Source organism: Callospermophilus lateralis, chromosome 1, assembly GCF_048772815.1.
Source record: "Callospermophilus lateralis isolate mCalLat2 chromosome 1, mCalLat2.hap1, whole genome shotgun sequence".
Taxonomy (NCBI): domain Eukaryota; kingdom Metazoa; phylum Chordata; class Mammalia; order Rodentia; family Sciuridae; genus Callospermophilus; species Callospermophilus lateralis.
In genome coordinates this window covers 46566511-46580366 of record NC_135305.1, presented here as the reverse complement: position 1 = coordinate 46580366, position 13856 = coordinate 46566511, and the positions used below count along the sequence as shown (strand labels likewise).

At 35.3% G+C, this 13856-nt stretch overlaps 1 protein-coding gene across 1 annotated transcript in view; it reads right to left on the bottom strand.

The window, feature by feature from the left end:
- Positions 1 to 13856, bottom strand: part of Cped1 (cadherin like and PC-esterase domain containing 1) — a 248540-nt gene that overhangs the window by 179191 nt on the left and 55493 nt on the right. Inside the window, exon 5 of the mRNA XM_077110288.1 lies at positions 4039 to 4114. Coding sequence (XP_076966403.1) covers positions 4039 to 4114 — 76 coding nt within the window. The remainder of the gene's footprint in view (positions 1 to 4038; positions 4115 to 13856) is intronic.

Below are 13856 nucleotides of genomic sequence, written 5' to 3'. Positions count from 1 at the left end.
AAACCCTGTCTGAAAACAAAAAAACTAAAAAAGGACTGGAGATGTCGCTCACTGGTAAAAAACCCTTGGATTCAATCTTCAGTACAAAAAAGAAGAAAAGAAACAATCACCAGTACCATCTCAGAGAAGTGACTATTATTGATCAATGTTTAAAAACAATTTCAATTATGTTATGTCAATGATATTAGTTTATATTTGGTAGCTGGTATGTAGAATTTTGTAAAGCCTCAACTTGTTTAGATATAAAAAGTGTTCAAGTTTATTATATTCTTTTTTCTATATGTATTCACATGTTATTTTTAAAAAATGAAGCTATAGATTCTAAAATGCTCAAAATGTTATCTGTGATTCAAATCTTGGTATATATTTCAAACTTCACATGAAAGCCAATGCTCAGAACTAAGATAAAACTACTGGAAAGAATGAGTTATGGGCAAAAAAAATTGGCACACTCCTCACCAAGACTTCTTGGATGGAGAAGCTGCACTAAAAAGAACAAAAACAACAACTCAAAACCCAAGTAAAACATTTCTCTTATGTTTTGTTTTGTATTTGTAGTTCAAATATGGGAAGGCAATTTTTTTTTATAAAAAAAGAGAAAGAAACCAAACTTCATAAAAAGCTTCAGAAAGTATTAGTGACATATTTGGGCCAACTAAATATTGTAAAACTTTTTTTATCAAAAGGCAAAGCCTTAAATGGCAAGATAAAAATAAAGTCTTGGTGCTAGTCAGTAAAATTTCCATGGACGCGTGCCCTTCCATGTGAGTCACAAGTCTAAGGTCAGGTACACTCTGGCTATGAAAGGAACATACTGTGTTAGCCTTAAGTGCTGCCTCCAATCCCTCCTCTGCATCTGGCCAAAACTCTGTCCTGCCTCACTTTCATGGGTCCCAGCCACATTCACCAGTATTTCATCCCTCACTTCTTAGTATTCTAGTCCCTACCCACTGCTGAAGATAAAGGCTAGAAGAGCAAGACTCCATAGGGAAAAGGCGCATTGAAATGATGGGATCTCAACATTATTGTCCACAGCTACACTGCATATTTCTATAGATGATTAAACTGAAGCAAAATTAAGTTTTAAGCCTAGCTCAAAGTTCTAATTCAGATTATGCTTTAGAGTTAGAACTTGTCAGGTGTTCTCTGAAATTGTTGGAGACACTTCCCTATGCATTTTTCATATTGGTGCATATTTTATAAACAGAGTTACTGACTACTTTTGTTCTCAACTACCTTTTTAGATATTTATGTAGCAGACAGCTACATAAATGAAAGATAGAGATGGTATCTCCCTCCACAGGAGAGGGAAAGTGTGGGTTTTTTTTCCTCAATCTAACAAAAATCTGGGCAAAAGGCAGACATATTTACTGCCCATTATAAAAGATCCATGCTCCCTAAGCTTAGGGTTCCTCTAGTGAAAGAAAAACAGGAAGTACTGAATTGTCACCTAGCTGGTGAATGGGTGTAAATGTTGGGAGTTTGCCTATTGCTATTGCTGTAACTGAGAATATTATTTGTCTCTGACCTAGGTATCTCATGTCTTCTGACAACACCTATAAAACTGTGGCAGGTTGACTTGTGAGCTTGGAAGCAGTGTAAAATTTCAGACCATTTGCAGTTTTTGACAGAAACATAAAATCTCAGTGATAAAAAATCATGCAAAAAGAGAAAAATATCACGTACTGTGAGGTTTGATGCTTGATTTTTCAAATCTAGGATGATGTAATTACCATTTTTTGAGCATTAGTGATGATATGTAACATGCTTTATTCTTCAAATTAAACTATATACACGTATATACATGCATATAGAATTTACTTGATTTTTTAAAATTAAATATATGAAAAGGTTTATTTTTCTGGCTTTATACAATAAAAAAAGCCAACAACTGAAATTAAGTCACACAGTTAATAAGTGATGGATCTTAAATCTCTGGTTTCAAAATGTGTGTTTTGTCAACCTCCAAATAAAACACAGCTAAAATGGCATAGGTCATTTGGCTATAAATAAAATGTCTAGATTATATAGTGTAATGTTTAGTCTTACCATTTTTCTTTTCTTTTTAAAGAGAGAAAGAGAGAGAGAGAGAGAGAGAGAGAGAGAGAGAGAGAATTTTAATATTTATTTTTAATTTTCGGCGGACACAACATCTTTGTTTGTATGTGGTGCTGAGGATCGAATCTGGGCCGCACGCATGCCAGGCGAGCGAGCTTCCGCTTGAGCCACATCCCCAGCCTCCACTTTTCTTTTTTAACAGTACTATACACTTAGGTATTGACATGCTGTTATCTAATCTGAATTCAATATTAAATATTCAGCATTCACAATAAACAAAAATGTTTTTTATTTTTATGAATATTGAGTTTATATTATATATTGTGTAATCATAGTAGCATCTACAACAAAAGCTACTGTTTATAAAATTTAGGTCAGAAAATAATGCTACAAATACATTCCTTTAAAGCTACACATCTAAAAAAAAAATCATCAGCTAGAGAAAGATAATATGGTAGTAGAAATAATTTCATTTAAAAGGCTGTGTATTCCATGAAACTATCTTGTTGGTCACAAAGACAAATAGAAAATCAACATATTAGACTGGGAAAAGGACCACATATGTCTAGACTTTATAGATGTTCTTGAGAATGAAAAATACTTAAAACAAATGAAGACAGAAAATACTTCCTAATGTTATGGAAGCAAAATGTAAAATGTAGGCTTATATAAGACTTGCTTGGGGAATTTTTTTTAAATCCATAATCCACTTCATAAACGGGTTTTCACTTCTATGATTCCATTCTTCTAACTACACTGCTAAAAAATTTAATGTTCTGAATCAACCATTTTGAAACATAAATGACAGCAGAGAAAAACATACTTTAAAAATCCACTGAAGGCTCTGTTCAAAATGCAAACAATATTTTTTAGATTGCTTTAACTAATAGAATGCTGGGTATTTATTAATATAATATTAATGGAAGTAAATTACCTTACTTCTCAGAAAATTACTTTTTTATAAAATTAAAAATGACCCAGTTAGAGCTTACCAAAAAAATTATAGTCAATTATAATTGTCATATAAAACAATAATTACAGAACCAAATTTATAGAGCTATTTATTTAGAAGTATATCTTAAATTGAAAGTTGAATTACCAATTCATTTATATTTTACTTCCCTATAAATGACAAGAGGAGACTGTAGTCCTCACTGCAGAGCATGCAAAATGGGTTTAGGTTTGCTGTGGATAGGGAAATCCCAGGGAGAGGCTGATAGGCTAATACATATCATCAGTTTTCTGATCACTAAGACATAAATTATTTTTTTAAAAAACAGAAATAAAGATATGCATATCTAAATTCTAATTATGTAGTGAAATACCTTCTAGGGGCATAAACTATTAAATCTTAAATGGATATTAAATAAGAAATCTGAGGAACCCCTTCACCAATGAGTTTTAAAGTAGGCCATAATTTTGTCCATGAGGGTTTATTTCGTCTATAAAGGCTCATATACCTTCTGATGTTTTTTCCCACTGTGGGAATCTATGCAGAAACTGGAGAAGGTCATTTTTATCCCAAATTCCTAATATAGTCAAGACACAGAATTTATTCATTCAGTATCCTTTCTTAGACATGTACATTCTAAGGTTTTGAGAAAGGAGAAAAAAATGTTTAAGATCAGAATTACTTAATCAGAAAAAACAATTTTTAAAAACTCAGAGTTTTATATATCTAAGAACTCTAAAAGAATTGCCTTTAAGACTAAGCAGCAATTATTTTAAAAACAAGCAGAAAAGAGGAAAAGAAATACACATCTAGAAAATTAGAAGGAAAATGGAAAATAAAAAATGCCATTGCTAGGATTCATATCATGATCTTCCCAGCAGCAAAACCTGTGGATTATAGAAGATATGGAGATAACAGAACTGAGAGACACAGGGCCTAAAGGTGGTATTCCAAGACCTGGTAGCTTGGTGTCTGCTTGAGACACATATGTCACGAGTTTATACACAAGGAAACAAAATGAAGATTACCTGGAAATCTTCTAATTATTTGACATAATCCTTCCTTTCTGCAAAGCTGTTGCTGTATTTCTGGCACTATATTTATCTGAAAAGAACAAAAAGGACTCTATTGAGTTAGGTATTCATAAATGGTAAAGCAGAGGAAACACAAAAACTTAAGAGTCTAAATGTAAAGCACAGTCTACACCATCCGCACCCAACCTTCAAATTGAGTCTACATTCATATTCAGAATATGAAAATTATTTGATAACAAAAAAATCTTGCCCTTAGAAATCTTCAAAATATTTGAGAATGCTTTTGAAAGCTGTTTTTAGATTTCAAAGTTGTTGCTTCATATAAAAGGAAATACTTATGGCAAATATAGTAACACAAAAAACTTGACTGTTTCAAATTTTGCATTGCAAAAAATAGCACTAAAATACCTCAAAGTCAACTAAAATTCCAGAGATCCAGAAGCCTTCAGTGATTTGCATCACACAGTTATTCAGTGGTAATTCAGTGTTAAATCTGTTTCAAAACTTTGCATTCAGTCTTCATACTGAAGGGCATTATTGCTTTCAGATATGAAAGCCAATCACCACAAATCTCTATTTTAAGCAAAATTGGTTCTTAGAAAGACTTGTAAGTTCTATCATAAATTCAAATATAGTTTTTTTTGCTTACAAAGAAAAGATGCAAAAAAATTCTCTCCTTTTGTGAATTTACAGATTAATAAGCTGTCATCAACTAAATCCCCAAACTAAGGCCACATATGGTAAAACCTTGTTAAAACCAACGAAAAGAAATCCATGTGAATTGGCTTAAAAATCAGATTCATTTTGGAGACATTATTGATTTCCTTCTAACTAATTCATCCTAACTTAACAAACCATTGTAGTTTCTCCATTGTGCCCTGCTGGCATGACTAGATAAAAGGAACTCAGCTCTTCTGGAGGAAAAAAAAAAAAAAAAAGAGGACACCAAAAAACATGGGTTATAGTGTCACTTCTGCATTTAATAGAATTGTCACATTGAGTGTATCTTTCTGCCTTATTTCAGTTTATTCTTTGTAAAATAAAGCATTGAGATCCTTTGGTCTCTGAGTTCTACTTTAGGTCTAAGATTTTATTAATTCTATAATTAGCTGTAGTGTTTTAAAAAATGATTCATTAACAGTGCTTTGAAATATTGCATCAATTAAATATCCCCTCATTTGCAATCTTATTAACCTGTTTATTTATTTAGTAAACTTCCTTTCCCTCAATAATAGGTAGTAGAAGAACAAACTTTAGCCCAGATCCTATATGAATGAAGCTTGGGCGTCAGCAGAGCCCACTACTGCATTAGGAGCACCCTAAATACTGTATTTTTGTTAAAAGTCTACAAGGATACCAAAGTCTAAGTCGCTTACACTCATTTGCACTTGGAATTGGGAAAAGACTGTCAGGGCAGTAGATATTTTGTTTTAGGGTTGTATGTATTTCTCAAACTCAAAAATGAGAGTACAGGGTCTGATGGTAAGAAAATAAGGGCTCCCATAAAGCTCTGGATGCTTCAATTCAGAATTCTCGAGAGGAGCTGGAAGGACTGGCAGAACACTGCTAAGGTACTGAGAATCCAGAATGGAAGTGATTTTGGTTGTTTAAATGAACACTCAAAGTCTAAATTAGATTCTGACAAGCTTTGAAAGTCAATGAAATTGAACCATTTTCTCCACATAAGGCAGCAATCGCACCATTGCTAGTGACTTGATAGAAATACTCAGAAAGAGATCCAGTACTAAGTAAGCAACATCAAAGGCCATAGACTGGCTCCATTTCTTTTCTAATTCTTTCCTAAAGGGTTCAGAGTAAACGTGCTGCACGGTGGATGCAACTGTGTTATGCCACCCCATCCTATGCACACTGAAGGGAACAGAGGAGTCCTGGTGAATGAACAGCAGTAACTAGAGAATTTATGTAGATACAGCAATGGTAGAATACGGGACGGCTAGCCTGTATTTCAGACACAATGATAGATTACTGGGTATTGCCGAAGAGATGACTTGATGTGAGGCACAGGTTCAGGAAGATAAACTGAATCAGGACTAGCAAAGGACTTGCTTCAAAAATCAAAGTCAAGCCAAGCGAAGCAACATCCTATACTTCTGCCTCCTATTTCCCTTAGTCACCCCATGCACACAGCCCAATGACTTCTCCATGTGCTCTTTCCTCCAAAGTATATCTTTAGAATTCAGAAGAGTGGGAGACAACATAATCGTGGTGACATGTGACACCAGAAATATCATCTCTATTCGGCTCTGGAACTGAGCAACAAATTAAGCAGTTAAATGAGCAACTCACAAAAATTGACGTTAGACCAGTAGAGTAGAGGACAGGGATTGAGGGATAGAGAGAAGGGGAGGGGGTAAGGACATACTAAGGAATGCAATCTACCAAACTCTTCAAGTTAACATAGAAATAAACCACAATGATGTATATATATGATATATTTACATATCTGATATATATTCCACTGTTATAGTTTGGATGTGAGGTATCCCCCAAATCTCCTGTGTTTCTACAGGAATATTCAGAATTAAAAGAATTGAAGTGTAAGAGCTGTAAACTAATCAGTCCATCCTAATTTAAGTGGGCTGAATGGTAACTAGGCAGGTGGGGCATGGCTGGAGGAGGTGGGACACTTGGAAGCCTGCCCTGGAAGGGTACATCTTCCTTGCAGCCTTTTCTCCCCACTCTCTCTAGGCTTCTTGACCCTGCTGTCAGCTGAGCAGCTTTCTCCACTGAGCCCTTGGGACAAGTTGCTTCACCTTGGGCCCAGAACAATGGAGTCTGCTGTCTATGGACAGAGACCTCTGATACCATGAGCCAACGTCAACTTTTCCCTCTCTGAGTGGTTCTTGTCCCATATTTTGGTCATCACAATGGAAAAACTAAAACTTTCACTCATTAAAGTATCAATAGAAAAGAAATCAATAGAGTTGAGCAAGCAGATCTGAGGAGGGAGAAAGACAGGGAAAGGGAAGATTGGGGAATGAGATTGATTAAATTATGTACACGTATGAATAAAACATAATGTATCCTATCATTATGGACAATCACATTGTACCAATTTAAAGCAGAAATAAGGAGCAACTGAGTACAAAAGGTGAAAACATTCAAGGGTCATGGATTATACAGTGTTTCAATCCAACCCTTTGGATTATTAAAGCTAATAATGTTCTTCTATATCTTAATGCCTTTTGTTTTTTGATTTATCATAAAATACATAATTTTGCATCATTACTAAGTGGAATATCATCAGAGTTTTAATTTGGATTAACTGACTTATATGGTGAAGAGTTTCTTCAGTTTAACTTTGCAATAATTTTCATAGCTTTTACTTTATTTCTAAAGAGCAATTTTAGGTTCACAGCAAAACTAAGCAGAAGGCATAGAAATTTGCCAAATATCCCATGCTCCCAAGTTTCAACATCCTCAGCACAAATGGTACATTTGTTACACTTGATGAACCTACACTGACATTTCCTTATCAGTCAAATAATCATTTTAATAAATACTGATTTTACATTGGGTTTGAATGCTTTAAATACAAATAATACAGTGTCTGTATTATACATAGACTGCAACTTTTCTAACTTGGCACAAAACTTTTTTGAAAGGTCTAGTACTTGTATATAAAATAATAATGATATTCATACCCTGGGATATTTCCAAGAGATAAAATTGGGAGAAAGAAAATGCTCATTTTAAAAGATTTTGATCCCAGCACACCTTCCACAAACTTAATCTGTGATAACATGTATTAATTTGTATTCATTAACTATTGTCAGAAGCAAAAGAAAAATCACTCTTCTTTTGAGACTTATTTCATTAATAAAAGCAAAAATTACAATGGGCATTTAGAAAATGTGCATAAATCAGAAAAAAACTAAAACCATATTAATATCATTAACTTGTTAAGAAGAGTAGACATTTGGATTTGAATTATTGATAAACTGAAAAAAAGTACCTAAGAATCTAGTCGATGGAATAATGAGAGTAACAAGCACATAACATTGTCTCTTAGGAAACTGTTCTTTTCTTTTTATATCCATAGACATATGTATGAATTTTATCAAAAATTAGTCATTCTCCCAAAATATCCAATGTCACCAGCAAGGAAAAGAATTAATGACAAGACATTTTTAAAAAGCTAATCAAAGAAAGAAAAGTTTTTTGTTTTTTATTTTTTTTTTCCCCTTCCCAGGTGTTTCACAATTATCGTTCCACAAATTTCACCTGACAGAGCCCAGCATGCTTTACAATAACAACCATTTCTGTAGTTCTCAGTGTGCCAAGTACTAAAAACAGCATCCTGGTTTTAGGGACTACTAATCCTACAAACGTTTAAAGATAGAAAAGAATCCCTCTGCTTTGCAACACCAGCACCCGTCTGTTTGAGGTGAGATAGAGCCCCAGTAACTAAACTTAATGTTACCCAAATAGTGGCTCTCACTTCAATTTCAATGTTACACAGGCCAAGACAGTTTTAAATTCATGTTTCAATCTTCCTGACTAGAGAGACTCATGGCTGTTTCATTATCAATTACAGATATTATGATCACTTTCATTAAGCACTAAAATTACAAAGTTCTAATGTGGCTAGTAATCCTGGTTCAAACAGGTGCCCTTTTTCTGTTCCCTCCAAGGTCATTGACAATTCTACAACATCCCCAACCAAGCTGAAGCAATTTCTGTTTTGAATATTTATGTTGTTTACATAAATGTGTCATGGTTCATTAGGCTTCAAATTATTCACTCTCCAAAATGATAGTGATCTACATGTATCATTGAGAATTTACGTATTCTTTAAAAATACTTATTAGGTTAGGCTGCAAGTTTAGTGCCCAAATACCTATTTTGAAATGTTCTATTGATATGATTGAGAAATCAGAAATTTGAAGTCAGCTGCCTAGGTGTGAATCTCGGTTGCTTTATTAATTAGCTATCAGCTCTTACACAAGTTTCTTAGACTCTCTGTGTTTCCAGCCTCATCATCTGTAGAGAATGCACATGAATAAATATGTAAGCACTTAGAACGGGGCTTGGCACATAGAAAGGTAATGCATTAGCTATTATTATTTATTGTTTCTATCTTTAACGTATCTCCTAGCTATATTTCACCATTCCCATTGTCACTCCACAAGTCCAAGTCATCCTCATCTCAGTACCACATTATTGCAATAACTGGTCCTTGCTCACTGGGTACTTGTGTTAACATAGCAGCCATAGCAATCCTGTAAAAACTGTAAATGGACTCATGTTATTTTTCTGCTCAGAATCCTCCAATAACCCTCAACCTCACCAAGAATAAAAGCCATAGTCCTTACAAGGACCCCAGAACCCCCAACTATTGAGTCCTCCACTATATCTCGGTCCTCACCTCCCAACTACACTCATTTTACTCCAGTCTCCTGGGACTCATATTCTTCACACAAGCAAAACACCCTCTTTTTACTGTATGCCCCTCGTTTCCTTCCTCTGTGTCTGTGGTTTTACCCTAGTCCCCAGTATAAGAGGCCATCTTCTAGGCCATACTCAAATGTTTCTTTCTTGGTGGAATCTCCTCCACTCATCTAAAACTCAACCTCCCAGTGTTTTCTCACCTTAGTTTATTTTTCTTTTTTAGTACTAAGTACTATAAACGTACTTTTTGTCATATAAAGAATCATATTTTTATCTAGTGATCTCTTTTCCCTTTATCTCCATATAAGTAACTAAGCTCCCTAAGAGTGGGGAAGTTTTTTTGTCTGTGTTGTTTGTTAACAGCTATACTCTCAGTGCCTAAAACAATTCTTAATACAGATGTTTAATAAATAATCAGAATGAACAAAGGAATAGATGAATAAATCAATGAATGGATAAAAAATAAATGAATGATTTGATAAAGCCAAGAATAATGTTACTGAGACATTCAACAAAGAAAGCCCTCTCAGGACTTTTGTGGCCTCAATCTTGATAAATGGCAGTATAAATTTAGTGTAAAAGTAAGCCTCAAGACAAGAAGTTTCTCAAATGAGACTTTTTCTATTTTTTTAAATAAAAGTAATCCAGACATAACCACATTGATAGAAAGAACTCTTTCTTATAGAAGAATTCCAGTAAATTATTGTAAATGGAATGAGAGAAATAGGAAATTGACATTAGATGAACAGAATACTAATTATAGTGGGAAATATATATTTCTAGATATTAAAATTATTGGGCCAAAGTTTAAAGAGAAGATATTAACACAGTTTCGAGGTATCATTCCCTATGATATATATTAATCACAAAGGGGAAAAACAGTAATTCCACTGTGGAAAAAACCATAGATGCCATACTCCCCATCAGATGAAGGTTAACATCACTACTAAAAAAAAGCCAAACAGGCATCACATGCCTTCTGATATTATGAACTGAGAAGGGCGTATCATTTCTGTGACATTCCTTTCAAAAATCTGTAATATTATTATAATACACCAGATAAGGTCTAGGGGCATAGCTCAGTGGTAGAGTGCTCACCTAGTATACACGAGGCCCTATGTTCAATCCCCAGCATCGAAAGAAAGAGAGAAAGAAAGAAAGGAAGAAAGAGAGAGAGAGAGAGAGAGAGAGAGAGAGAGAGAGAGAGAGAGAGAGAGAGAGAGAGAGAGAAAGAAAGAAAGAAAGAAAGAAAGAAAGAAAGAAAGAAAGAAAGAAAGAAAAAACATCAGGTGAGTCCATATGGAGGAACATTATACAAAATACTTGACTGGTACTTGAAAAATGTCAAGATCATGAGGGAAAAGAATGATTGAGGGATGGTCAGAGATTGGAGGAGACTATAGAATGATCACAACTACATATAATAAGAGCTGTTAGATTGACTCCTGGAACAGAAAAAGGACTTATAAGTTTTTAAAAATGAGAAAGTTTGCATATTGTTTACAATTTGCTGAATATTTTGTTTTAATGATAATTTCTTAGTTTTGATAAATGTACCATGGTTGTGTAAGATGTTAACCTTAAAGTTCAGCGAAGGATATGTGAGAAACTTTGTATTATTGTTGTAATTTTTCTATAAAGATAGAACTATTTCAAAATTTAAAATTAGAAACAGAATCTCATCATAACTGACACTGTGCTTTGTAATTTCCTTCTTAATTTATTTGTCCTACATCCCCATATCATCTTCTATGATGGTTAATCTTGGTTGTCCACTTGCATGGATTGAGAATGCCTACAAAATTGGTAAAGCACATTCCTGGGCTTGTCTGTGAAGCTGTTTCCAGAGATAAGTGGCATGTGGGTAAGTAAACAGTGCGGAAACCTACTCTGAATGAGTGTGGTACCATCCAATAAGGCAGGAATCCAGATGAAACAAAAAGCAGAAGGAGGAAGCTCAAGGGAACTCTACCAAGGGCAGAAGTTTGATTCATCTTGAGTGGGTACGGTTTTTGTTGCTACCATCACCAGGGACATCAGACTCCAGTTTCTTCAGTTTTTGGACAAGGACTCATACCAGTGACTCTCCAGGGACATTCTAGGTCTTCAGCCTTGGACTTGGGGTACACCATTGGTCCCTGATGTTCCTAGGCATCCAGTTTCTTGAATTGAGCAGCTACTGGTTTCCCCAGCTCTCCAGCTTGCAGAAAACCATTGTGGGAATATCCAGCCTCTCACTGTGTCAGCCTATCTAATAATGCAAATTACATGCACATTCTATTGGCTCTATTGCTACAGATAACACTGATTAATACAATTTCTCCATTGCCATCACTGGATGTTCTGCTCTATTCTGTCCTCATCACATATTCCACTGATGTCCTGTGACTCTCATGTAAATTTTAAGCTAGCAAATGTCTTAGAGACAGCCCAGTGTCTAATGTCTTCTAATTTTAGGAAAAGATACTGAAAGCTACATTCTCATTGTTCTACATCTAATTCCAGTTCAGATGAAACTGATGAAATGCAAGGACTTTGAGCATATTGAGAACTATGCAGCTATGTAGGCACCTGGGTGATGAAGACATCTGTCACAGCAGCAGCAGCAGAATCCACATTAGTATAGAATGTTCCTCACTAGCCTTTCCCATGGTGGGATGAAACAGGATGCAGGAACAGGGCATGAAAACACTACTGCTAAGAATATGGGAGATCCCTCTTGGGGAAATTGATGGGAAAGTTGCTGAGGGTGGCGGGTGTGCATGGTCCAACCAAATATCAATACTAATGCCAGTGTGAACTCATTTGTCCTCATTTGCTGGTGAAACCTGGCTTTCATTTGCAGGTGAAAGAAAAAGAATAAACAATATGATGCTTTTTAAAAAACACTAGAGATAAACCTGAGGAATTATGATAATCCTTAGAAAGTGGTAGTGGTACTGAGTCTAATAGACTTAAGTGGCTAACTTAGCAAAGACAGTACATGGTGGTCTCTCAGCCTTGGCACCATTGACATATTGGCTGCACGATTCTTTGTCGTGGGCATCATTACAATATTTAATAGCATCCTTGGATACTAGGAGTATACCTTCCCTCCCACACACAGGTTGTGACAGACCCCAAAATATCTCTAGATATTGCCCATATTTCCAGGAAGACAAAAATCTCTCCTGGTTTAAAATCAGTGAGGTAGAAATTGAAGGGAAACGACATTCCAGGAAAACAAAATACTAAAAATAAAGGTATATTACAGAAAACAGCATAGATGTTTAAGGAGCTATAATCAGTGTAATATTGCTTGTAGCATAACATCTGAACTAGAAAAAAAATAAGAGAACTATTCGGCAGGTCCATTCACAGAGAAGCTTTCCTTTCCAGATCTTCCCACTTTGCTGTTATCAGCAGGCTGACTTTTATGGGTGGCACCATAGACTCTTTCTCACTAAGTTGACAAGAACCAATGGAAGGCAGTGGTAGAAGATTGGTGCCCAAAAGGAGAGAGTTTTAGGGTTCTTATCTCCCAGGCTCCCTTTCTGCAGGCCTGTAATTTGGCAAAGGTTACATTTCTTTAAAGCTTCTTCCTAGTGAGAACACTTTCTCACTAAGTTCTGGCTACACCATTCTTTCTCCATATAAGTAACAACAACACATTCTTTCTCCGTACTTGTCTTGAGACCAGGGGTGGTGGAAACCTTAGGATATTGCTGAACTTTAGATGCCTCACAATCTCTTTTGTTTCTTTGACATTGCCAACGTCTCTGTCTAGTTCTCAGTTTCTCCTCAGTTTTACTCTTATAAATGTAGCATATATTTCCTGCTGGAAGACTAAGGCACCATAAATATTTTAGATGTTATTCTTGAGTTAATGGGAAGTTATTCAAGATTTTAAGTACAAGAATCACAAGCCAAATTCATCTTTTTGTAGTTTTCATCTGACATCAGTGATCAGGATTGATTTCAGGGGCAAAATATTGCTTTGGAAAAAAAAAAAACAGTGATGAATATTTAGCTTTACCCAGGTAAAAGTGCTGATTTCTGACCAGAAAAAGGTCCATAAGTGTAAATGTAGAGAGTAGAAACAATATGAGGACAATGTTAGGAGTCACATTGCTTAGTTGGCTCTTGGTAAGATATAGATGACAAAAGAAAGGAAGGGCTTGGGTGGGGGGTGAAGACCATATTTGGATCTTAGGAGATGATGGAGTGATTGATCATGCTTGTAACCAATAGAACAGAAGCTGTGAGAAGCAGTCCAGAGTTTCTGAATGCAACAGCAGAAGCAAATTTATTGGGGAAAACAATGAATCCATATTTTACCATGCTGAGTTTGAAGTGTATATTGGATGTCCAAGTGGCAGTGCTCAGTAAGCCTGTGGTAGGCAAGCCTAAAGGCTGGGAGG